This window comes from Halichoerus grypus, chromosome 5 (genome assembly GCF_964656455.1).
Source record: "Halichoerus grypus chromosome 5, mHalGry1.hap1.1, whole genome shotgun sequence".
NCBI classification, from domain to species: Eukaryota; Metazoa; Chordata; class Mammalia; order Carnivora; family Phocidae; genus Halichoerus; species Halichoerus grypus.
In genome coordinates this window covers 166,983,672-167,009,726 of record NC_135716.1, presented here as the reverse complement: position 1 = coordinate 167,009,726, position 26,055 = coordinate 166,983,672, and the positions used below count along the sequence as shown (strand labels likewise).

The 26,055-nt window shown below is 41.4% G+C and overlaps 1 protein-coding gene across 2 annotated transcripts; it reads left to right on the top strand.

Annotated features, from left to right (window-relative positions):
* FAM76A (family with sequence similarity 76 member A) lies at window positions 1-26,055 on the top strand. 2 transcript variants are annotated; one of them, XM_036102967.2, is made up of 9 exons: window positions 1-210; window positions 1,476-1,540; window positions 5,549-5,603; window positions 6,342-6,494; window positions 9,566-9,723; window positions 14,484-14,570; window positions 19,849-19,984; window positions 23,127-23,228; window positions 23,749-26,055. In XM_036102967.2, exons 1-9 carry the CDS (start codon window positions 130-132, stop codon window positions 23,833-23,835), a joined length of 924 nt encoding a protein of 307 aa, XP_035958860.1. In that variant the 5' UTR covers window positions 1-129; the 3' UTR covers window positions 23,836-26,055. The 2 variants fall into 2 exon arrangements, with proteins under 2 accessions (XP_035958860.1, XP_077929713.1); XM_078073587.1 differs by having other exon boundaries at window positions 5,549-5,630.

Here is a 26,055-nt window from a genome sequence, read left to right as displayed (position 1 = left end):
CACTCGCCGGCCCGCCCGCTTGCCGCAGCCCGCAGCCTGCTGCCGCCGCCGCCGCCTGCTTGTCCCTCAGACTGTCAGATAAAGCGGCGGGCCGGGCCGGCTGGGCGGTGAGCACGGCCCCGGCCGGACATGGCGGCGCTCTACGCCTGCACCAAGTGCCACCAGCGCTTCCCCTTCGAGGCGCTGTCTCAGGGGCAGCAGCTGTGCAAGGTGCGCGGGCTGGGGCGGCGGCCGGGAACTGGGACGCTAGAGGTGCGGCCCGGAGCCCCCTGTTCTGCGGGGCCGCTCGGCGGGGTCCCCCGGGCAGGGCGTGGCAGGCCCGCCTAGCTGAGGCGCCTCACCCGCTCCGCTGAGGGCCGGCGGGGCACGTGGGGGAGTCCCGGGCTCCGTCCAGGCCCCCGCGGCCGGCGTGTCCCGGTGCTTAGCAACCGCGAGGGATTGTTCTCGGACCCCTTGAGGTCAGGGGAGGGGACAGTGGGTCCCCTGCTTGCCCCCGACCAGACGCACCGAGATCCCTCCTGGGCTGGCTTCCCCGCCGTTGGTTGCAGACTGAGGGACCCCCTACGCCGCCTGGTACTGAACTCCAGAGTTGGGTGCTGCCTGGGAGGAGAGTCTTCCCAACTCGGGCGCCTCACGGGCACTTTCCAGCCAGTCTCAGAGTCGGATGTGGCGCGGCTTTATAGAAAAGCCCCACAATTAAGCGCACGAAGCAAAAGGATTTTTCAGCATCCAGTTGGTGACCTTCGGTCCTGGCCCTAACCAGCTACTGTTTTTACTCCTGAAGATCCAAGTTCTTTTTTTCATTTGAGTTGCTTCATCTTGCTTTGCCTATTTAAGCTAATAGAAGTGCTGTGAGGTGACAGTTAAAAGTCACCAAGGCGTCCTGAGATGGATTTTGAGATATTCCCAGATAATCCAGAGTTTGTGCCTCTGATATGGGAGACTTTCAATAACTGTATGTCATCGTTGCCTCAAATGGCCATGACTTTGTCACTCTCTGTTTACCCTGTAGGAGAGAGCTCAGATGTTTGAGTGCTTTTTTTAGGCTTTATATAAATACATATGTATATTTGAAATATATATATTGCTTTTAAGGAAGTTTCATATAGGTAAGCAATAATGATTTTAATTTAGCATTTTCATTTCACAAGTGAACCTGCTCAAAAATCAGACAATGGAAGCGGCAGAACTGAAACTAGAATCCAGGGCTTCTGATTTCCAGTCTGCGGCTTATTCGTACATATTTTTGTTTTATAATTTATGACTAGTTCCATATAAATTCTTTCTTAATTCCCACATCAATGCAGGCCAGTGATGCCAATATTACAGAAGAGAAAAATAAGGCCCAGAAAGTTCAAGTGACTCACTCAAGCGCAGTGGCTACGCTGGGAATAGTACCCAGGTCTTCTGCCTCCTACTGAAGGCTGTTTCCATTTCTGACTGCCTTTTAAAATTATATCCTCATTTCATTTCAGGAATGTCGGATTGCACACCCTGTTGTGAAGTGCACCTACTGTAGAACGGAGTACCAGCAGGAGAGGTACAGTTTTTGTTGACCATGGAAGATGTTAATAGGCTTTTTCCTCTTAAAATCGACAATTAGTTGCTTTTCACGGTACAGATCTGTAATTGAGTGCATTATACACAGATTCTGCAGTTTTATTATAACACATTGACGAATACAAAACACACTTCTCGTTCCCTAGTTATCCATTGACTGCTTTAATTTTTAAAGTTACTTTTTTTTAAGATCCTTGATCGTTTTATATTGTGTTTATAATCTTTATGACACGAAGAAACCACAACAGTAAAACAGTGAGCCTCATGTTTCAGTATGTTTATATTCAGAGCTTCAAGAATTTATAATCGAAAGGAAGATACTTTTAGAAATGTGACCATTCTGATAAGGGTTTGTTATTTTTTTTTTTTTAAATCTCATTTTTAAAAATGTGAAAAACATTTAGGTGTGAGTAAACACACATTTTTGGGAGACTTGCAATAGCAGCAAAGTAGTTTATTGGTGTAGTAAGTTCTGTGGGACTGCAACTGTAATAGATCCTTAAAGCAGGGTGGGGTCTATTTGCTAGCTCACACATAGACCTAGAAACCTAATTTTAATCAGTCTTATTTCAGTTCTAGGAACATTTTCCCAAACATTTAATTATGGATATTTTCTTTTCTTTTCTTTTTTTTTTTTTAAAGATTTTATTTATTTATCTGAGAGAAAGAATGGGAGACAGAGAGCATGAGAGGGGGAGGATCAGAGGGAGAAGCGGGCTCCCCGCTCATGTGGGACTCGATCCCGGGACTCCAGGATCATGACCTGAGCCGAAGGCAGTCGCTTAACCAACTGAGCCACCCAGGCGCCCAATTATGGATATTTTCAAACCAGAAGTGGTTGAAAGAATTAGACAATAAACACTCATATACCCACCACTTAGATTCTACGATTTATGTTTACTGCATTTGCATTTATCCATTAGTGTATTAATCCATCTTATTTGTAATGCATTTTAAAGTTGTGGACATCAGTATACTTGATGCAAAACAGTTAAGCATGCATATCATTAACAAAATTCAACATTTATTTACGGTCCTTCATTTTTTTAGAGATAAAATTTGTGCACGGTGAAATGCTCAAATCTTAAGTACATCATTCGATGAGTTTTGCAAACCGTGTACATCTGTGTAACCCCAAACCCTTTCAAAATAATAGAACATTATCATCACCCTAGAGAGTCCTCTCATGCCTCATCCCACTCAATCCCTACCCTTCTTGCCTCCCTCACACAACTACTGTTCTGATTTTCCTTTCCACCATGGATCAGTTTTACCATTTCATAGAAATGGAAACATATAAAACATCCTCTAGAAGCATTATGTTTTAGCTTTTACATTTGGGTCTATGATCCATCTTGAATTAATTTTTGGGTGTGGGGGAGATATGAAGTTTGACCCTGAATTTGCACCATACATAAAAATTTATTGAAGATGGGGGTGCCTGGCTGACTTAGTTGGTGGAGCATGTGACTTTTGATCTCGGGGTTGTAGATTCGAGCCCCATGTTGGGTGTAGAATTTACTTAAAAAAAATTAAATCTTAAAAAAAAAATTGATTCAAGGGCACCTGGGTGGCTCAGTTGGTGTAGTGTCTGCCTTTGGCTTCGGTCATGATCCCCGAGTCCAGGGATCAAGATCCGCATTGGACTCCCAGCTTAGCAGGGAGTCTGCTTCTCCCTCTGCCTCTCACCCCCCTCGTGCTTTCTCTCTCTCAAATAAATAAATAAAATCTTAAAAAAAATTGATTCAAGATGGATCATAGAAATAGTTTTTCTTTGTATGTTTTCTGAGATGTCAGGAGCATTTGTATATATATATATATATATGTCCCACTTCTTCAGTAATAAATCTAAGCATAAACTCAAATGTTCAACATCACAGAATTGCTGATGTGAATCCTCTTTCTAAAAGAGTTTCCTTTAGGGGCACCTGGGTGGCTCAGTCATTAAGCGTCTGCCTTCGGCTCGGGTCATAATATCAGGGTCCTGGGATCGAGCCCCACATCGGGCTCTCTGCTTTGTGGGAAGCCTGCTTCTCCCTCTCCCACTCCCCCTGCTTGTGTTCTCTCTCTCGCTGTGCCTCTCTCTGTCAAATAAATAAATAAAATCTTAAAAAAATAAAATAAAAGAGTTTCCTTTAAATGCACCTCACTTCTTTTTTTTTTTTTTTTTTTTTAAGATTTTATTTATTTTTTGACGGACAGAGACACAGCGAGAGAGGGAACACAAGCAGGGGGAGTGGGAGAGGGAGAAGCAGGCTTCCCGCTGAGCAGGGAGCCCGACATGGGGCTCGATCCCAGGACCCTGGGATCATGACCTGAGCCGAAGGCAGACGCTTAACGACTGAGCCACCCAGGCGCCCCGCACCTCACTTCTTATACTGCCTCTTTAAAATGGAAGAAAATTGCCCTGGAAAATATTTTGTTTGAATATTTCATTTTAATTTAAATGTTTTCTACTTTGGCATTTTTCTTTGTTTTAACTTTATGGTCACTTTTATAGGATTTTATGGGAAAATAATCACAAAATAGCTCATAGGCTGGATTTTTATGTGATTTTATTTTCAGCCCCAGAATATTGTTTATTCTTGCACATCAAGCATTTGCTTGTACCTCCCTTTGTGAAGAATTAAACTTTATTTGAAGATGATTTTTTTCCCCAAGGTGGTTTATCAGTTTAGATATTTAGGTAATATTATCACCTCGGGACCTTCACAAGACAGAAGATGTTTTTAGGGGCCTGGGTGGCTCAGTTGTTAAGCGTCTGCCTTCGGCTCGGGTCATGATCCCAGGGTCCTGGGATCGAGTCCCCACATCAGGCTCCCTGCTCAGTGGGAAGCCTGCTTCTCCCTCTCCCACTCCCCCTGCTTGTGTTCTCTCTCTCGCTGTGTCTCTCTCTGTCAAATAAATAAAATCTTTAAAAAAACAAAAAAAAAGATGTTTTTATTTTTATCAGTACTTAGTTGTTAGAGAAATTGGAAGTATTGATAAAATAGTTGGTCATAGCACCTATTTCCTCACATCTGGGATTTTCATATGCTTTTACTTACAGAGGAGAGTGTAGACAGAGTAAAGTCAACGTGGATAGAACCTCTTTTTTTTTTTTTTTTTTTTTTTTTTTTAATTTTTTATTTATTTATCTGAGAGAGAGACTGGGAGACAGAGAGCATGAGAGGGGGAGGGTCAGAGGAAGAAGCAGACTCCCCGCTGAGCAGGGAGCCCGATGTGGGACTCGATCCCGGGACTCCAGAATCATGACCTGAGCCGAAGGCAGTTGCTTAACCAACTGAGCCACCCAGGCGCCCTGGATAGAACCTCTTAAGTTTGTATTCGAAACACATATACTTTATTTCTCACCTCAGGTTTCTCAGCTGTTTATCCAAATTGAGGAGAATTACTTCTAGTCCATTTCAGTCTAACATAATATTCTTTTGAGGGTTCTGTCCATATTTGATAATTTTGTTTAGTGATACTTGGAGATGTGATAATCTCTCCATTTTAACTAAAGTCTCATTTTATCTGAGCTAATAAAATTAGTAACCACAAAAGAATTAATAGAAGAGTTATTGGCCAGATACTCAACCTTCAGTTAACCAAGTATCCAGACCACGTATCACCTTGGCACTTAGCAATGAGCAAATTCTGTGGGCTTAAGGAGGAATCAGTTTTCAGATGTTGTAAGTAAGACAGGTTTTTTCTTTTTTTTTTTTTTTTTTTTTTTTTTTTTTTTTTTTTTTTATTTTTATTTTTATTTTTATTTTTTAAATTTTTTTTTTTATTTTTTCATTTGCGAGAGAGACGGAGAGAGAACAAGCAGAGGGAGAGGGAGAAGCAGGCTTCTTGCTGAGCAAGGAGCCCGATGCGGGACTCGATCCCAGGACCCTGGGATCATGACCTGAGCCGAAGGCAGACGCTTAACCATCTGAGCCACCCAGGCGCCCAAGACAGGTTTTTTCTTATAAAAACCTTGTGTCTCTTTTTTCCTTAACAGTAAAACCAATACAATATGCAAGAAATGTGCTCAGAATGTGCAGTTATATGGAACAGTAAGTAGGGTTTCTCTGTACCTAACAGTGAGTACTCAGGTCTCTTGGAACCTTATATTCTGTGGATTATTGATGTAATTACCATATTTTTATTAGAACTAGTTACGTGTAAATACTTTCTCAGTGAAGTTTATCTAGTGTTTGAGCTTTCGAGCTTAGCTAATATTTAGTATTGAGAAGGTCTGTGTTTATGTTCATGATGGCAGGATTGTCATTATAATTTTCCTTGAGACCTTCAGTAACCAGTATGAAAAGAGGACGGGAAAGATAGATCCTACGATGTGACTTCTTTGTTTGGTAGCAGTTGACTGTTCATTTTGACGAATGAATTTTTGTCTCTCAGTGTTAGGGTTCTGGATACTATGTCCTTGCAGGGAATCTCCCAACTTGTGATATGGTGATAATGGCAAAGAGGCCTTTTGAGAAATTTGGAAGCCCTTGCCGGTTTCTCCAAAGAACTGGTTCTGTTGAATTTCTCACAGAAGTCCCAGCGTATATACACGAATGGGGTTTTGTTATTTGCTCATTTATTTGTTTAAAAGTCAGTAGTCCTGTGCAGAAGAACACCTTATGCGTAGTGTTAGGAATTGGGCTTCATTTGATCAATGTAGAAGGAAATTTGTGAAGTCAGGAATACATTTTTACAATGCCTAATGAACTGTGTAATAGGAATGGTTGCTTTAAAAAATGCACTGGTATTTCATAATATACTCAGTTGACCCTTTTTCTCTCCTTAAGCCCAAACCTTGTCAGTACTGCAACATAATTGCAGCATTTATCGGCAACAAGTGCCAGCGCTGCACGAACTCGGAGAAGAAGTATGGGCCGCCATATTCGTGCGAGCAGTGTAAGCAGCAGTGTGCATTCGACAGGAAAGATGACAGAAAGAAGGTAAATCTCGGTGTTCTTGTTGACTTTCTTTTTCTTTCAGAGACATTAAGGTGGGTCACTTGTGTCAAAAAGACATAAACAAGGGGTGCCTGCTGGGCTTGGTGGGGGGAGCATACAACTCTGGATCTTGGGGTTGTGGGTTTGAGCCCCATGTTGGGTGTAGAGACTACTTAAAAATAAAATCTTTAAAAAAAAAAAAAAAGAGGGGCGCCTGGGTGGCTCAGTCAGTTAAGCATCCGACTCTTTTTTTTTTTTTTTAAAGATTTTTTTTATTTATTTATTTGAGAGAGAGAGAATGAGAGAGCAAGCACATGAGAGGGGGGAGGGTCAGAGGGAGAAGCAGACTCCCTGCCGAGCAGGGAGCCCGATGCGGGACTCGATCCAGGGACTCCAGGATCATGACCTGAGCCGAAGGCAGTCGCTTAACCAACTGAGCCACCCAGGCGCCCTAAGCATCCGACTCTTAATCTCAGTTCAGGTCTTGATCTCAGGGTGGTGAGTTCAAGCCCCGAGTTGGGCTTGGTGCTGGGCATGGAGCCTACTTAAAGCCTACTTTCTTTTTTTTTAAGATTTTATTTATTTATTTGACAGAGAGAGACACAGCGAGAGAGGGAACACAAGCAGGAGGAGTGGGAGAGGGAGAAGCAGGCTTCCCGCTGAGCAGGGAGCCTGATGTGGGGCTCGATCCCAGGACCCTGGGATCATGACCCGAGCCGAAGGCAGACGCTTAACAACTGAGCCATCCAGGTGCCCTAAAGCCTACTTAAAAAAAAAAAAAAAAGACATATGACAGAAAGGAATTCTCAGTTCCTTTTCTAGATGCTATTGACCTTGAAGATTTTTAGACTTTGTTTTCTTCATTTACTAAATGTGGACCATTTTATTCTTTTTTTTTAAAGTATATGTATATTTTTAAGTTTGTTATTTATGTATGTATGTATGTATGTATGTAATCTCTACACCCAAGGTGGGGCCCGAACTCATGACCCTGAGATCAACAGTTGCATGTTCTTTTGACTGAGCCAGCCAGGCACCCCTGGACCATTATATTCTAATATCTGTTGAGTTAGTATTTCATGAGAATCTGAATTACAGTGATCAATATCCCATATAAGTGAAGTGATGATTGGCAAAATTCTATTGAATTCTGTAAAGGAGAGATTGTAAGTTAAGCAGGATACATGACCAGTTTCACTATCTGACTCTAATTATCTCTATCTGTTGAAATTAAAAGTCACAAGATGACATGGAGGAGAGCCCTATGTGGAGCGATGGGGCATTGGTAGAATAAAAGTGGTTTAGATTTGTTCTGTTTAAAACTCAGTGACTTCTGGCTGCACTTAGAATAAAACCCAAACCCCTTGCCTGGCCTGCATGGCCCATACTTGCCTCTCAGTCTCATCTGACCTCACACCTCCCACCCCTCACCTTGTTTCAGCCACATTGGCTGCCTTTCAGCCCTTCAGACATGCCCGTGTCATTCCCACCTTTGTGCTAGCTGTCGTTTTGCCTGATACATCCTTCTCCAAAGCATCTTAACTGGTTCCTCATGCTCAGATGCCACTTCTTCACAGAGACCCTTTACTAACTCACTCACTCATCCCTTATCGTATTACCCTGTTTTATTGTTTTCATAGCATGTAACATTGTGAGAAATTAATCTTGCTTTTTTGCTTGTTTGTCCACCTCCACTAGAACATGAGCTCTGTCCATCTTGTTCTTTGCCACATTTCCAGTGGCCTGGCACATACTAAGTGCCCCCCATATATATTTATATATATATACTTAGATTGATAAAAGTTATAGTTTATTGAGAACTATTTCCTCTCCCTTTCAATTGTTTTACCAGAAATGGCCAAAATATTAATCTGAAATATATCTACAGCTTGCTGTTATTTATTGAGAAAAAGTGTGCTTCTCATTTTCTACTTTTTAAAAAGTGACTGAAAAAGTGATTATTTTATATATCTTTTTAAATTGAGGTATAATCAACATACCTTATATTAGTTTCATATGTACAGTATAATGATTATAGATATTTGTGTATATTGGAAAGTGATCACAATAAGTCCAGTTAACATCCATCATTATACACAGTTACAGAATTCTTTTTCTTGTTTTTTTTTTTTTTTTTTTAAGATTTTATTTATTTATTTGACAGAGAGAGATAGTGAGAGCAGGAACACAAGCAGGGGGGAGTGGGAAAGGGAGAAGCAGGCTTCCCGCCTGACCAGGGAGCCAGATGTGGGGCTCGATCCCAGGACCCTGGGATCATGACCTGAGCCGAAGGCAGATGCTTAACGACTGAGCCACCCAGGCACCCCGAATTCTTTTTCTTGTGATGAGAACATTTAAGATCTACTCTCTTAGCAATTTTCAAATATGCAATATAGTATTATTAACTATAGTCATCATATTGTACATTATATCCCCGTGACTTAATTATTTTATAACTAGAAGTTTATACTTTTTGACTACTTTCATCCATTTCACCTACCCCCCACTCCCCACCTCTGGCAACTATCAATTTGTTCTCTTCAATAAATGTTCTTTTAATGAAAGAATACAGTACAGAAACTTTTTCAGTGTCCAGAGCTACTTTTTGGAGATGCTTAGGCTTACAAGAGCTAACTCTTGCTAACCAAATTCATTACTTTACAATGGGAGGATATAACTCTCCAGTGACCAGATTACTCCTGCTTGCCAACCAGAGCACATTTTCTCTGAATCAAGATACTGGAGAAGCTGACTTAGGAATCAGGAGGTAGCATATAATAATAGTTGGAGTATAAGCTTTGCAGTCCCGTAGACCTGGGTTAGCTGAATGATCCTGGACAAGTTACTTAATCTTATTATGCATCAGTTTCATCATCTTTCCAGTGGGAAATAACAGTAGCTGCTTCACAGGACATAGGGAGATTTAATTGAGGTAGAAGACTTGCCTAAGTTCACACACCTCATAAGTGGCAGAATTGGGACTTAACCCAGAGGTTCTAGCTCCCAGTACCTATATTCTGTAGTACCCATGTGCTACATTCTCTTTTCTTTATCTTTGTCTTCTTGTCTTTCAGGTAGATGGGAAATTGCTGTGCTGGCTGTGCACACTTTCGTACAAACGGGTCCTTCAAAAGACCAAAGAGCAGAGGAAACATCTGAGCATCTCTTCCCGTGCCAGCCACCAGGAGAAGGAACAGTATAGTCGACTGAGTGGTGGCAGCCATTATAACAGGTAACCCCAAGATGCATAAGATAGGACTGGAAGTATTGGTTGGTCAGGTAAAATACGCAATTAGCCATGGAGGATACCATTTGGTATACATTTTCCTAGTCTTTTCTCTCTAGTTACTATGCTTAGGAGGAATCTCCTTTACCATATTTTACAGTTCGTGTATCTTCCAAGTGCCAGAGAGATTTCCATAAGGTATCAGGATTTCCTGACTTGGTTTGTATTGTGTCTGAAAAGTTTGTGGAACTTGTTCTACTTTCCCTGTAATGTTCTTCTCACCTTTGGAGTGGGTTATCTCCTTAAAAGTTTGGACATTTCACTTTCTGAGGCATGCAGCTTTTTTAATGCATATTTGGACAGGAGGTTGATAGATGTTCTAGGTTTGTCCTGGTGGGATCTAGTCAAAAAGATGTCCTTTCATTGTAGCCTTAGCTTCCTTTCAGAGTATCTGAGGTATTGTTAAGAGTTCTGGCTCCAGGGGCGCCTGGGTGGCTCAGTCGTTAGGCGTCTGCCTTCGGCTCAGGTCATGATTCTGGGTCCTGGGATCGAGCCCCACATCAGGCTCCCTGCTCTGCAGGAAACCTGCTTCTCCCTCTTCTACTCCCCCTGCTTGTGTTCCCTCTCTCGCTGTCTCTCTCTCTGTCAAATAAATAAATAAAATCTTTAATAAAAAAAAAAAAAGAGTTCTGGCTCTGGATTGAATCCCAACTCTGCCAGGTTCTCTGTGTGGGATCTTGGGCAAGCTTTTTTCATCTTTAAAATAGGGAAATAATAGTATTAACTCATGGAATTGTTGTGAACATAAATTATATAGTGCATGCATAGTGATTAGTTTTATAACTGGCATATAGGAAGCATTCAATATATTTTAGTTACTGTTTGTTATTGTTACCATTATGATTTTGTTTGTTCATTTAGCAAACATTATTAAGTACTCTCATGGGCCAACGACTCTGCTAGGAAGGCAGAGATGAATGAAAGAATCATGCTGCTCACCAAGAGTATGTAGTCTGGTAGGGAAGACAGACCTGAAATCAAATCATTGCAATATAATTCGATGAGCATGAGAAGCATCAAGATACAGGCATGAGAGGCAGTAGTAATTAACTGCCTTGGGAAGTCAGGCAAGAGAGGCTCAGAGAAGAGCTGGTGTTGGAGCTGGATTTTAGGATGAGTTGGAATCATCACAGAGGGAATGGGCAGAGGCATCCTAGGCTGAGGAAATAGCGTTTGTAGAGACATGGAGGGCGTGAGACCACGTGAAATCCTGGGGAATTGCAGGTTCTTTTATGTTGCTGGACTTTATGTTTGAGAGCCAGGGAATGGGAGAAAAGGGGATTCTGCAGACATGTTAAGGAGCATGAACCTAATCCTGGGGTCTGTAAAAAAAATTAACCCTGATTACTATGGAGAATACATTGGAAGAAAAAGAGACTGGGGGCTAGTTAAGCTTTTTTATGAGTCCAGGGTAAGAGATGTTAATATTAGAATCTCAACTGAGGCCATGGCACCAGAGATCAAAGAAGCAGATTCAGGAAGATAGTTTAGAGGGAGAATTATGAGAAATTTAGATAATTGATGAACAGGTAGAAGGGTAAGAGCTGGGTGAGTAAAGGATAATTCTCAGGTTTCTTACTTGGGTGAATAGGTAGATTCTTAGAATATAGGAAGAAGAGAAGTTCAGTTTTTAAAAGAGGAGTTTGTGGGGCGCCTGGGTGGCTCAGTCGGTTAAGCATCAGCCTTCAGCTCAGGTCCTGACTCAGATCCTGGGATTGAGCCCCGCGTCAGGCACCCTGCTCAGCAGGGTGTCTGCTTCTCCCTCTCCCTCTGCTTCTCCCTCTCCCTCTGCTTCTCCCTCTCCCTCTGCTTCTCCCCCCTCTCTGCTTCTCCCCCTGCTCGTGCTCTCTCTGTCTCTCTCTCTAATAAATAAATGAAATCTTTTTAAAAAATTCAAAAAAATAAAATGTTGAGTTTGGAGAATCAAGAATTATTTTTTGGGAGCTTAGCCTAGAACTCACAAGAAAGGTTCAGATGTGGCCCATTGGTAGCACATAAGAGTCAGTGGGAATAGAAGTTGTTATCAAGTGTGGATTCCTGCTGCTCCACCCCAGACTTTAATTCAATAGGATGTAGGATAGAGTCCGTGAATCTGCATTTGGGGAATACCATTTCCAACCCATATAATAAGTAGTTGTTAAAACCATGCTCTTGGATGATATAATTCAAGTTGGAAGCTGAGAACAGAACTCTAGAAGCACTCAAGAAAGATAGAGTGAGTATTTGTAAACCATGTATCTGATAAGGGATTAATATAAAAAAACTTATGAAGAATTCATACAATTCAATACTAAAAAAAAAAAAAATCCAATTTAAAAGTGGGCAAAGGACCTGAATAGGCATTTTTCCAAAGAAGACATACAAATGGCCAGTAGATACATGCAAAGGTGCTAAACATCACTAATTGTCAGGGAAATGCACATCAAAACCACAATGAGATATTACCTCACGTCTTTTAGATGGCCATTATCAAAAAGACAAGAGGGGTACCTGGCTGGCTCAGTCGGTGGAGCATGTGACTCTTGATCTCAGGGCTGTGCGTTCGAGCTCCACTTCAGGTGTAGAGATTACTTTAAAAAAAGAGAGAGAGGAAAAGACAAATAACAAATGTTGGTGAGGTTATGGAGAAAAGGGAACCCTATACACCATTAGTGGGAATGTAAATTGGTATAGCCATTGTGCAAAACAGTATGGTGGTTCCTCAAAAAATTAAAAACAGAACTACCATATGATCCAGTGGTCATTCCTGGGTATATATCCAAAGAAAATGAAATCGGTTATCTTGAAGAGATTATCTGTACCCCCATGTGCATTGCAGCTTTATTCATAATAGCCAAGAGATGGAAACAATGTAAATGATTTGCAATGAATGAATGGATAAAGAAAATGTGATATATATACATACACACAGGCATACTCTATGGTATCACTTCTATGTGGAACCTTTTTAAAAAGCCAATTTCAGGGGCACCTGGGTGGCTCAGTCGTTAAGTGTCTGCCTTTGGCTCAGGTCATGATCCCGGGGTCCTGGGATCGAGCCCCGCATCAGGCTGTCTGCTCGGCGGGAAGCCTGCTTCTCCCTCTCCCACTCCCCCTGCTTGTGTTCCCTCTCTCGCTGTGTCTCTCTCTCTCAAATAAATAAAAATAAATAAATAAATAAATAAAAAGCCGATTTCATAGAAACAGAGATTGGAATCATGGTTGCCAGGGGCTGGGAAAGGGGGAAATGGGGAGATTTAGGTCAAAGAGTATATAAACTTTCAGTTCTAAGGAGAAAAAATTCCGAGGATCCAATGTACAGCAGAGTGATTATTCTTAATACAGTATTATATACTTGAAAATTGCTGAGAGTAGATTGTAAGCATTCTTGCCGTTAAAAAAAGTTTACTATGTGACGTGATAGATGTGTTAATTATCTTAATCTTGGTAATCATTCCATAACATGTGTATATCAAACTGTCACATTGTATACCTTACATGTATACAGTTTGTCAGTTACTCCTCAATAAAGTTGGAAGGAGGGAAGGATGGCATGGTCAGTGGTATCAAATATTGAAGAGATCAAGTAAGAAGGGGTCTTTCTTGAGGGTGAACTCATTGGGGCTAAAACTGATTTTTAGTGGTGTTGTGGGACTCAGATAGTAGATTCACAGAAATGTACTGAAGAAGAACTGGACAAAGAGTTCAACCTGGTATCCAGTCCCAGCTTCACTATTGACAAGCTATATATCTTTGGGTAGGTCAGTTAACCTCAATGAGCCTCAGTTTCTGCAGAGTAGAAATAGTACCTTGTATATACCTCACAGAGTTGGAAATGCATATGAAACATTAAATGTAAAAGTTCTTTTTAAGGGGTGTCTGGCTGGGGGCGTCTGGGTGGCTCAGTCGTTAAGCGTCTGCCTTCGGCTCAGTTCATGATCCTAGGGTCCTGGGATCGAGCCCCACATAGGGCTCCCTGCTCCGCGGGGAGCCTGCTTCTCCCTCTCCCACTCCCCCTGCTTGTATTCCCTCTCTCGCTGTGTCTCTCTCTGTCAAATAAATAAATAAAATCTTTAAAAAAAAAAGGGGGGGAGTCTGGCTGGCTGAGTTGGTGGAGCATGCGACTCTTGATCTCAGGGTTATGAGTGTGAGTCCCACATTGGGGATGGAGCCTACTTAAAATTAAAAAAATTAAAAAGATTTTTAGAAAAGTACTTTTTAAACTATAAGATAGATTATACTTCTTATTAAAATTTTATTGACTCTGTTCTCGTAGTTATTAATAAAGCAGGTAATATTTAATTAAAGCTAAGAATTTTGGGGCCCTATGGAAGAGAGCTACCCATGCATCCAGGACCTATGAAATCAACACCTTGGTGGATTTTAATAATCAAGAATAGGGGCGCCTGGGTGGCTCAGTTGGTTGAGTGTCTGCTTTCAGCTCAGGTCTTGATCCCAGGATCCTGGGATCGAGCCCCACATCAGGCTCCTTGCCCAGCAGGAGGCCTGCTTCTCCCTCTCCCTCTGCCTGCCGCTCCCCCTGCTGTGCTCTCTCTCTCTCTCTGTGTCAAGTGAATAAGTGAAATCTTTAAAAAAAAAAAAATCAAGAATAATTAGCTCTTGTATGGAAGAGCTGTGATATCATGTTGGTCCCATTTAACAAACTTTTGTGATGTTTTATAAATCTTTTATTTCTAATGTCTGTCTCTCTATTTTTGCATTAAAAGCCAGAAAACACTTTCTACATCTTCAATTCAAAATGAAATCCCAAAGAAAAAATCCAAGTTTGAGTCAATCACAACCAATGGAGACAGGTAAGCCAGTTGGTGTGTGTGCATGCTTCCGTTTGAGCTGCTGCATATACAGTTCCTGAAACAGGAATACGTTCCAGGGTATGCCTTGGACCTAGTCTAGGGTTGTTATTGAGTCTCTGAGGGTCATTACATTAGCCACTTGATATCTTATGAATAAGCAGTGTCAATATTTGTTTATAACTAATCCTGTCTGTAAAAGACAAGCACATATAACTGGATTTAATAGCAACTGAATCCTGTAGTCCACAAATAACTCCCCCACACTAATTTTAAGAAGTCAGGAGCTGTATGCTTTTCATTGTGATCTGTGCCTGTGGCCTCCTCCAGGCAGGGCAGGAGTTTGTCTTGAGAAGTGGAGCAGAGACCAGTTGGAGTTAAGACAGTATTGCTCAGTCTGTGAGGGGTAATCAATGCTTCCTTAGCATGCAGAAGGCCCAATGCAGATACTCAATCAGCAGAGAACGAGATGCATTTAAATATTTTTACTTCTTTTTAAACCTGTCTAAATACATATTTTTATTTGCTTTCCCTTCTCCTGAGTGCTGCTTCCTCTTGCAGCTGCTTTGTCCTAATGTCTAGAGTGCCCCATTCGTGTTGGTGCAGTGTTGCTTCCCAGCCAAGTCTTGGGGCCTCCCATTTTCCTGTTTCTGCAGGCCCAGGCATCCTGAAGTGAGACAGTGACATACTCTTCCCCAAAATCCTTGGAATCATTTCCATTCTGAAAACGCCCAGTGTAGGTTCTCCCTCCCAGCCAGTGGTGGATATGGGAGTAGATTAGCACGTAGGCTTACCAGGGCTGAATTTCAATTAAGGAGCACAAAGCATCTGTGAAATGTATTCTTTCCTGTTACCTTTTTTATTAACTTGATTTCAGATTCTACAGGGTGTCTTTTTTTTTTTTTAAGATTTATTGATTTATTTGAGAGAGAGAGAGAGTGCGAGGTGGGGAAGGGCAGAGGGAGAGAATCTCCAAGCAGACTCCCCACTGAGCGCAGAGCCCAACACAGGACTCAATCCCACAACCCGTGAGATCATGACCTGAGCCGAAACCCAGAGTCAGATGCCCAACTGACTGAGCCACCCAGTCACCCCTCACTTTGAAAACATTCTGACAAGCCTTTTTTTTGACGTCCTTTTGTAATGTCATGCAAACCCCCAGTTTTTTTACTGAGTATCTATCTTGAATTCAGTTCTATACCAGATGTTAATGGTCTCACTTCTGAGCTGTCTGTTGTAGCTGCCTCCCCATTTTCAGTTGATCGCAGACTACTTTCCTGGCCCTACTTTTAAAATATCCATATATGCTCTTGTCCTTTCATTGTTATCTCCTCTTGTCTTCTGAAGGCTGCTCTCTAACAACTTTCCATTCACCTTGCTGTTCTTTTTTTTTTTTTTTTTTAATTTTTTTATTGTTATGTTAATCCCCATACATTACATCATTAGTTTTAGATATAGTGTTCCATGATTCATTGTTTGTGCATAATACCCAGTGCTCCATGCAGAACGTGCCCTCCTCAATACCCATCCCCAGGCTAACCCATCCTCCCACCCCCCTCCCCTCTAGAACCCTCAGTTTGTTTTTCAGAGTCCATTGTCTCTCATGGTTCTTCTCCCCCTCCAATTTCCCCCCCTTCATTCTTCCCCTCCTGCTACATTCTTCTTCTTCTTTTTTTCTTTCTTAACATATATTGCATTATTTGTTTCAGAGGTACAGATCTGAGATTCAACAGTCTTACACAATTCACTCACCTTGCTGTTCTACCACATTCTCCTCTCTTAGTTTTTAAGTTTTGAGGCATATTTGATTTTTTTTCTCCTTTTTTTCCTTTTCCATTAGCCTTCTGTATCATACAGAGGGAACACATCACGTTAGGTTTTGGTTTGTTTTTGTTTTTAAGATTTTATTTATTTATTTAAGCGAGAGAGAGTGTGCACGAGCAGGGAGAGGGGCAGAGGGAGAGGGAGAGAGCCAAGTAGACTCCCCAGTGAGCATGGAGCCTGACATGGGGCTCCATCCCAGGACCCCGAGATCATGACCTGAACCGAAGTCAGATGCTCAACCAACTGAGCCACCCAGATACCCCTAGGTTTTTTATAAAACCTTTTCTCAAATAATTTTATTTTTTATTTTTTTCATAAATTTTTATTTATTTATTTGGCGGGGGGAGGAGCAGAGGAAGTGGGAGAGAGAGTCTTAAGCAGACTCTGCACTGAGTGCAGAGCCTGATACGGGGCTTGATCTCATGACCCTGAGATCACAACCTGAGCTGAAATGAAGAGTCAGACGCTCAACCAACTGTGCCACCCAGGTGCCCCCTCAGATAGTTTTATACTTCTAAAATGCCTTTGTCTTTTTTTTTTTAGTATCCTGCAGAATTCACAGCTTCCCTCTAATATTTTCTAGTTTCTTGAAATTGTAGCAAAAACTTTTCAATTTAAGGAAAATCTGAGTTCATGTCTAGCTTTTCTTCCCAGAGAAAATGTACCAGCTACTTTTTTATCATATTTGTTTGTTGTTCTGTTGGTGATAAAAAAGCACTCTCAACATTGGGTGATGCCCAGGCACACCTTGTGGTTTATTGTTCTAAAGGACATTCTTTTCCTTTCCTCGTAGGTTTTTTTTTTTTAACCTTTTTTTTTTTTTTTTAAAGTCTAACTTTTTTAAGATTTTATTTTTAAGTTGTCTCTACGCCCAGCATGGGGCTTGAACTCACAACCCTGCGATCAAGAGTCACACACTCCACCGACTGAGCCAGCCCGGCGCCCCTCCTCATGGTTTTATTTCATTCTCCATTTGAAATATGCCTGAAAGAGTAGACTTACTTTGTGTGGCCTTTGAGGACAGACCCAGGGCCAAAGGATAGGAATGACAGGGAGGCAGGTTTTGGCTTACCCTGAGGAGGATTGCTCTTATATTAAAAGGTTTAGAAAAAGGGTGCACCTGGGTGGCTCAGTTGTTAAGCGTCTGCCTTCAGCTTAGGTCATGGTCCCAGGGTCCTGGGATCGAGCCCCGCATCGGGCTCCCTGCTTGTGTTCCCTCTCTGCTGTCTCTCTCTCTCTGTCAAATAAATAAATAAAATCTTAAAAAAAAAAAAAAAAGGTTTAGAAAAGACAAGAAGCTTCCTAGAGAAGTAGTGAGTTCCCTGTCATTGGAGATATTTGAAAAGAGACTGGATCTAATTTTCTGCCTTGCTAACCTAGCCGTCTGTTTTCATTTGATTTCCAGCAGTTCTTATTAATCAGAAGTTAGAGAGTTAGAAAGGTCAGGCCCTAACACAGGATAGACACAACTGGTTTTGTCAACAGTGTATTGGTATGGGAAGAATCCTCTCTTAAGAAGCAGGTAGAGAAGAACATTAGGAGCTTTTGGGACCACAAGATTTATATTAGCCCATTACTCTGTTTCATTTGTCATTCTAGTTACGGGCTTAAGTAAATTCTCTTGGATTGAGGGAAGACAGTCCCTTGGCAGGTGTTGAAATTGGTGGAGACTTTGATGGGTTCTTTCAGTATTTTCTCCTGCGTGCCTTGTTTTATTATATGGCATTTACTTTTTTGTTACCCAGTAATTCTGCATATTCATCAGTTATAAAAGCAACGGGTCCATTCTTCTGACATTCTTCTCACATGCTTCATGTGGACCAAGAGAGAATATTCTTATCAATGGACTGTGTCTTCTAGCCATAGAATGTTTGACTTGGTAACTCTGAGGATGTCCAGTGATTCCACTTGCTATTTGGAGTTTCTACCTGTGTAGAGAAATGCTGGTTATTAGATGTAGTTTAAGATGGAGGAACAAACCAACAGCAAGGGGGGCCTAGAGTCATTGCTATATTGATGTAGGGAGCTAGGAATCAATATTCCAGTGTCTGCTTAGGAAGAACAGGTTTGTGTTTTACTTTAAAGGTTGCCTTGGGAGGAGTAAGAGCTTTCTTTGGGAAATCTCTAGAGAAGGGCAGGATTTGACTCTCATGGCAGTGATTCCTTTAACTTGTTTTGGGTGTAAGACATCTCTGACCAACCAGGGAAAGCTATGGATCCTCATCCTAGAAACCACCCATTGTATGTATACACCGAATTATACATACAATTTCAGAGGGTTACAGATTCCCGGGAGCTGGGCCTGATTAGAGGACTCTGCTAAGAGGACAGAGTTGACCTGGCACTTTGAAAAAATGAAGTAAGTGCTCAGGTGCTGTTATTGAGAAGAATCTGTTGAAAACCCGGGTTGTGGTGTGACTCTGGAATTTGCCACCTCTTTGTGTCTTTTCTAACTAAATATCATTGAATTTTTGATATTGGAAGTGGTGGTCAACAGGCCAGTTGCAGTGTAGGGGAAGTTGGCTTCCTTCCTATTAATTTCATCTTTTTGGGGCACCTGGGTGGCTCAGTCAGTTAAGCATCTGCCTTCGGCTCAGGTCGTGATCCCGGAGTGCCAGGATTGAGCCCCATGTCGGGCTCCCCGCTCAGTGGGGCTTGAAGTCTGCTTCTCCCTCTGCCTGCCGCCCCCCCCTGCTTGTGTGCGCTCTCTCTCTCAAATAAATAAAATCTTTAAAAGAAAATTTCATCTTTTTATAATTTTTAGAAGGGACTGACTGCTCCTGGGATGGAATGCAACAGCTTCTTTCTTTCTTTTTTTTAAGATTTTATTTATTTATTTGAGAGAGAGAATGAGTGGGGGGAGGGACAGAGGGAGAGGAAGCAGCAGACTCCCCACTGAGCAGCGGCCCATGTCAGTTGCTTAAACCGGCTGAGCCACCCAGGCGCCCCTAGGCATCAGCTTCTTAGCAGCTGCACCACATCATGGTGCTTTGGGGCAGAAAATAAAGAACCAAAAGATGAGCTCTGTGGGGAGTTTTAAAAGAAAAATATGTGAGCTAACAATTGGTAATTTATCCAGATTCTAGGGAAATGAGTTAGTCACAAAAAATTGACTGTTTCACCCATAAATAATTGGGAATCTTCAATACACCTGAAACAAAATGTCCTTGACTCTTGGGGAATGCATTTGTTTTCATCTTCAATGTGAGAGGAGATGCTGCAGAAATGCTCTGGGTTGTGGTTTGGTTGGTATAGTTATCTCATGATCACCTTGCCTGTGCAGTTTAGCAAATGCTATTGAGTCTGGCATGTATGGAGCATTGTGCTTACTGCTGGGAATTCAAATAGTTGTTCTTACCCTTGAGCTTGTAGTCAGGTGGCCTCTGGTGTGTCCTCAAGTAGAAAAAGGTTTATCCCTCCAAGTTATGATTTTTTTCCCCTCCATGTTTCTACTCAGCTTTTCCCCAGACCTGGCTCTGGACTCACCGGGCACTGACCACTTTGTCATCATTGCCCAACTGAAGGAAGAAGTGGCCACTCTGAAGAAGATGCTGCATCAAAAAGATCAAATGATTTTAGAGAAAGAGAAGAAGGTACAGTTTTGTTAATGCCTCTCAGGCTAGAATGATGCAAGGGTAAACATGTGGTACCATAGGGCATGGTGCTAACTCTTGTTTAACTGATTTTTATTTGGTACTGGCCACTGATGCTTTGAGAGATCCAGTGGCAAGGTTGGGCTATCCTGGGAGAGGCTTACTGTCTGCCAAGATGACTCATGACCTGGTATTACCATGGTGAATCTACCTCGGTCAGGTGCATTTAACAAGTTGATTTTTCTCAGCATTCAGAGGGAGCTTCCACTTCTCAGGGAGGACTCCTGTTAACCAGGCTTACAGAGGTGATGTGTAAAACTACAGTGCCCCTCTTAATTCATAGTGGGGCATAACTGACTCCTGCTCTTCTCAGCATGAGCTGCTTTGGAAGGTTGCAATCAGAAGGTGCCGAATGAGCATGGAGTCAGGACAAGAGGAGGTAGTTGTGTAATTGGAATTCTTAATGCTCTCAAGCTAAGAGAACCTCATGTCTCCATCTCTATTATTGGGATGGCCATGTCTGTGGGACAGTAATACTCAAAATATGTGGGCCAGGTCTCTCTCCTTCCTGGACTATGTTCAGGTAGGCCTTCCTCCATGACTAGTAGGTCATTTTGCTTCTATTACTGACAATTCCCTTCCTGAGTGACCCACTCTTTAAACACATTAACATCTTCAGTAAAGTCTTACTCTGGTCTGACAGCCCCGCTCTTTAAGGGAACTTTTTACATCCTTCTTCTGATTCAGGTCTATTTATCTTATTTTTAGGTTCTTAAAGAATATCTCATTTTTGTCTTAATATATTAATAACAATAATAGCTAACTTTTATTGGATACTTAACTATGTGGCTGACTATTCTGCGTGCTTTCTATGTATTAACTCATTTATCTTCCTAATAGCCCTTTGAGAGAGGAATCACTGTTATCATCATGTCACAGATGAAGAGAGCCTCCAATATTTTTCCTTTTAGGCTTTCATTCCCTTCATCTAGTTGTGTTTTTTTCCCTGAGACTGTATGTTTTTTTTGTGCCAAGTTTGGAGTGCTAGGTTTCATTGTGAATGGCTAACAAAGGCATTTATAACGTTAAAATATTCATATGCCTGCTTTCCATTTAATTTTGACCTCATTTTACAGATGAGGAAATGGACCCAAAGATATTAAATGATGTACCAAATCACACAACTAGTAAACGGCAGCACAAAGTACTTAACTCAAGTCTTTCTGATTCTGCTGTTCTTTCTACTAGCCTGTGCTTTCTTCTGCCAGGAAGGTGGAGATTCATGGGGAGAGACCAGTATTTTTTCCACTTTACTACATGACTATTGGATGAAAGCAGACCCAAGTATATCTTCTTCATGGACTAGATTAGAATGGCACATAAAAGGATTTTGCAAAATAGAGATAAAATGAACATTTGTTTCTACTGCTTTGCAGAGTTTGGGTTTTAGAAGGAGCAAAAACAAATAGGAGATTGTTTCTCATCACTTTCAGAATCAAGGTCACACTCCTTGGCTTGGAACACAGGCCCTTCTCCATCATGCCTGCCTATCTGTAGCATCATCTCCTGCCGTTCTCCATGCTCATCAGTCCTTCGAACAAGCTGTCAGTGACCTCATAGGCCTGGGCTGTGCCCACACAGTTTCCTTTGTTTGGATGCCCTTCTCCCTACCTTGTGTGCCAGCTGTACCTCATGTCCCTCAAAACTCAGCTCACACATCACTTCCCTGACGTAGATTTCTCTTCTCTTCTTGAATAGCATAGTCAATAGAAGAAGGCCTGGGGTTTGAATTCTAGCTCTGCCACTTGCTAACATGTATGATCTTGGCCATGTTACTTAGCCCTTTCTAAGGCTTGGTTTTCCCATCTATAAAATAGGAAGAATAATATTGCCCCCCCCAAAGGTTTATCATAGGATTGAATGAAAAAATAGAATCAAACAGTTTGGGTCACCTGGCTTGCTCAGTTGGAGGAGCATACAGCTCTTGATCTTGGAGTTCAAGCTCCATGCTGGCTATAGAGATTACCAAACCAAACCAAACTAAAACAAAAACAATCATGTATACACACACACACACACACACATAGAGATTACTAAAAAACAAAAACAACTATATACATATATATATATGTTCAAACAGTTTGCCTGGAACAGGGTTAAAAATTCAATAAATGGCAATAGCTAGGGGCGCCTGGGTGGCTCAGTCGTTAAGCGTCTGCCTTCGGCTCAGGTCATGATCCCAGGGTCCTGGGATCGAGCCCCACGTCTGGCTCCCTGCTCTGCGGGAAGCCTGCTTCTCCCTCTCCCACTCCCCCTGCTTGTGTTCCCTCTCTCGCTGTGTCTCTCTGTCAAATAAATAAATTAAATCTTTAAAAAAAAAAAAAAAGGCAATAGCTGTTATTCTCCTGGCTTCTCTCAAACCGTCAGTCATATTGTATTATAATCACTGATTTATTTGGGGGATTATTGGCATGTATTAAATACATAAAATCTTTATTTATTTTAATTTTTTATTGTTATGTTAATCCCCATACATTACATCATTAGTTTTAGATGTAGTGTTCCATGATTCATTGTTTGTGCATAACACCCAGTGCTCCATGCAGAACGTGCCCTCTTTAATACCCATCACCAGGCTAACCCATCCTCCCCCCCCCCAGAACCCTCAGTTTGTTTTTCAGAGTCCATCGTCTCTCATGGTTCGTCTACCCCTAAATCTTTATTTTTTTTTTAAGATTTACTTATTTATTTAACACAGAGAGAGCACAAGCAGGCAGAGCGGCAGGCAAAGGGAGAGGGAGAAGCAGGCTCCCCGCTGAGCAGAGAGCCCAATGCAGGGCTCATGACCTGAGCTGAAGGCAGATGCTTGACCACCTGAGCCACCCAGGCACCCCAATATATAAAATCTTTAAAACCTGCCAGTGATGATGTATCAGAAATGATATGTCAGGACTTTGTATCATTTTCAGGAAATCTTTAGAAAAAACAGGATACAGAATCCCCTGGCTTTGATATAGTTATGGATCTTCAGGAGAGCCCTGGATTTCATTCATTTGGGAAACCATTTAGTTCTTTGGTACGAGAACATTTTTCGTTGCACAGAGATTTCTTCTGGTCACTCTGCCTTTTTTTCCCCCCTCAGATCACAGAGTTGAAGGCTGATTTTCAATACCAAGAATCTCAGATGAGAGCCAAAATGAACCAGATGGAGAAAACCCACAAAGAAGTCACAGAGCAATTGCAGGTGAGTCTGCTTATTTTATGTGATAACCCTGGTGTATTTAGCTGATTGTATTTTCAAGTGATTATCTCTTAGATTTCTTTATTCTCAGGGTATTGACAAATTCACATTAATCGACCTTATAGCTGTCTTTTATTGTTTCACTGTTGGGTGTGTTCTGATCTTTTTCCCTCAAAAACAGTGGCAGTAATAAATGTGTGTTTTGATTTTTGGATAAGCCAGATGTGATTCCAGATGTCTGGATTATGAATTCTGTTTATCCAGCACATTAAGGCACTCCACGGTTTGTTTGTGTTGCACAAAGCACCCTTTTGTAACTGTGGATCCCAGGAGATTGAAGTGTGCTGATTAACCTCCAGCAAACACTATCTTCCCCTGAACCAAGCCCTAGAGCTTTCTGTTGTTTTCTGCCTCTAGAACTTGTTCTCTTCCTGACCCTCTACATTGTATGCCTTAGCATCTGCATGAAAAACATGTCCTGTCCTGTTAAAACATCCTTCTTTCACTGAATTTTTTTGTTTAGGCCAAAAACCGAGAGCTCCTGAAGCAGGCAGCTGCCTTGTCCAAGAGCAAGAAGTCGGAGAAATCAGGAGCTATAACCTCTCCATGAGAGACCATAAGGAGGCTCCCAGTCAACAGCACAGGGGTTCCTGGGTTAGGATTGGTGACCTGGCTGTTCTCTGGGAATTGCAAGCTTTCTTAAGAAATCTCTATTTTATTATAGTTATCCTTCTTTGTGGGATCGCAGTAGGCTGAATGGAAACACCTGGTTTGTGCTGTGTCATGACTGCATGCTTGGATGTTTGGGGTTCCAAGCTCTTTGTCTCATACTTTCACTCTTTCCCTCCCTTCTCCCCCCCCCCCCCCCCGACTACTCTCTGTCTCTCCCTTTTGGTACTACTCTTTGTGTGTGTGTGGTGGTCACTGCTCAGTGTTATGTGCAGAATGATTTTTGTTTGTTTTTTTGTCCATCATTGCATCCTGCCATACCCATGAGCAAATTGTTTGGCATTAATCACATATCACTGCCACCCTCTGAACTTTGAAAACTGCCACCTTAAGACTTGGTACAATGGAAGAGGCTTTCTCTCTCCAATAAACCTTTTGCTTCAGGGTATACTCTTGGGTTTTTTTCCAGGTATATTATGTATGAACTTTGTACTATGTATAGCCAGAGTTTTATTTATTTTTTAAAAAAAGAAACTTTTTCTTGATAAAGGAATAATGGTAGCCTAGCTTGTTCTTCTTGTAAAAGTGATGCCTCTTTAAAAAAAAAAAAGTTCTACTCTCTACCTTTTAGTAAAGGAATAAGACCTTTTCTTGTTACCTTGGAGTCTTAAAAACTGATTGCTGAGGTGAAACAATTCAATGCATCAGTATGGAGTTAAGTGCCTTTTGGAGGATTTCTTGGAAGAGCATTTAAGAAGAAGCTACTTAAGGGAGGTAGCAAAGATTTGAACAGTCTGTCTTTTTAAGTAAGGGCAGAAAGAAAGGTTGTCTAGGTTTTACTGGACATTTCCCTCCCCTACCCCTTTCTTGATTGTTTTATGTGACTGATTTTAAATTCTCACACTGCCACTTCTTTTTTTAAAAAAAAAAATACCTTTTACTTATATCATTTGTTATATTGGGCCATTGTCAGAGAACATTTTTTAAAAAAATGAGCAGATTCAAAATGGGATAATATTTGAACTACAGAGCATTTTGAGAGTCAGTATGAGCTGCTCAAGTATGGACTCTGAGTCTGATTTCGAGAAATGGTATCACTGTACCTTCTCCCCACTCCTCCTCATTCACCCCAGCCTGTACACTCCTTGCTTTGAATGGAAATGTATTGAAAACAGGGCTTGTCAGAAGCAGCTTGGCCTCAGCCAGAATTGTTTGTGTCCTATTTTCCCTTCTTGACCCAATAGGCACATGGATTTACTTTTCCAGGAGAGGAGATAGATTTGCACTTCCAGTCATTCTCTCAGGTCCTGTATGGGATGTTTGTGAAAGAAATGAGAGATGTGTAATGTCCCATGAAACACAGTAAAATCAACTACCTTGGAATCATTAATGGAGAGGGAGGGGTACTGCGGCTAGAGGTAACCATGAGGGCAGATGACCTTTGTACCTCAGTGTACCAAAATTGTAAGCAGTCAGTTTAACTTGCTAGGCATTTCCTAAGGCAAATGCTTATAATTTGTGATAACATTCTCACAAGTGGAGCCATGCACAGAATTGGACGGAGATGTGGAAATGGGTGGCTTCTTTCCGAGAAGAGAAACAATGGACCATGTTGCTTCTATCTCACTCTAGTAGGGGAGGTCATTTTCCCTTCTACGCAGGGGAAATGGCAGTGCTAAATAGTTTTGTAACTTTTTGAATGAGAAACTTTTAGGTAAAGATAAACTGTCAGATAATATTTTTCAGATGCATTTACGTTTGACTATGGGGGAAAGATTGTGAAAAACGTTACAGTCATGGTTTTTTGGGTTTTTTTAATTTGGAAGACTTGAGAAATTCTGTTTCATGAAGTGATAATATAAAAACACATACTTAGTTTTATACTAAATCTTTTTTTAAGGTCTTGGCATTTAATATAAAGCAGATTCACACATTTTCTAACTTTCCACAAGTTCCAAAAAGTGAAGGAAGAAACCTCAGTCTTGAAATTTTGGTTTTTAAAAATCATGACACTGTTTTACCATGAAATTGAGTAGCTAACTTTTGGTAACACCTTTTGTTCATTTGTATGTTTGTATAATGGACATTTTGAAACACAGGAATGTTTTGGTTTGTACAAACTTTGAAAAATGTGTGTTAATAAAAATTCAAATTGACTCAA

What these genes read in the sequence shown, in the direction of transcription:
- FAM76A (XM_078073587.1), top strand. Translation starts at nt 130, where the DNA reads ATGGCGGCGCTCTACGCCTGCACCAAGTGCCACCAGCGCTTCCCCTTC. An exon ending in TTTTAGAGAAAGAGAAGAAG is followed by an intron (nt 19,985 to 23,126) that starts GTACAGTTTTGT and finishes TTCCCCCCTCAG; the next exon opens with ATCACAGAGTTGAAGGCTGA. An exon ending in AAGTCACAGAGCAATTGCAG is followed by an intron (nt 23,229 to 23,748) that starts GTGAGTCTGCTT and finishes TTTTTTGTTTAG; the next exon opens with GCCAAAAACCGAGAGCTCCT.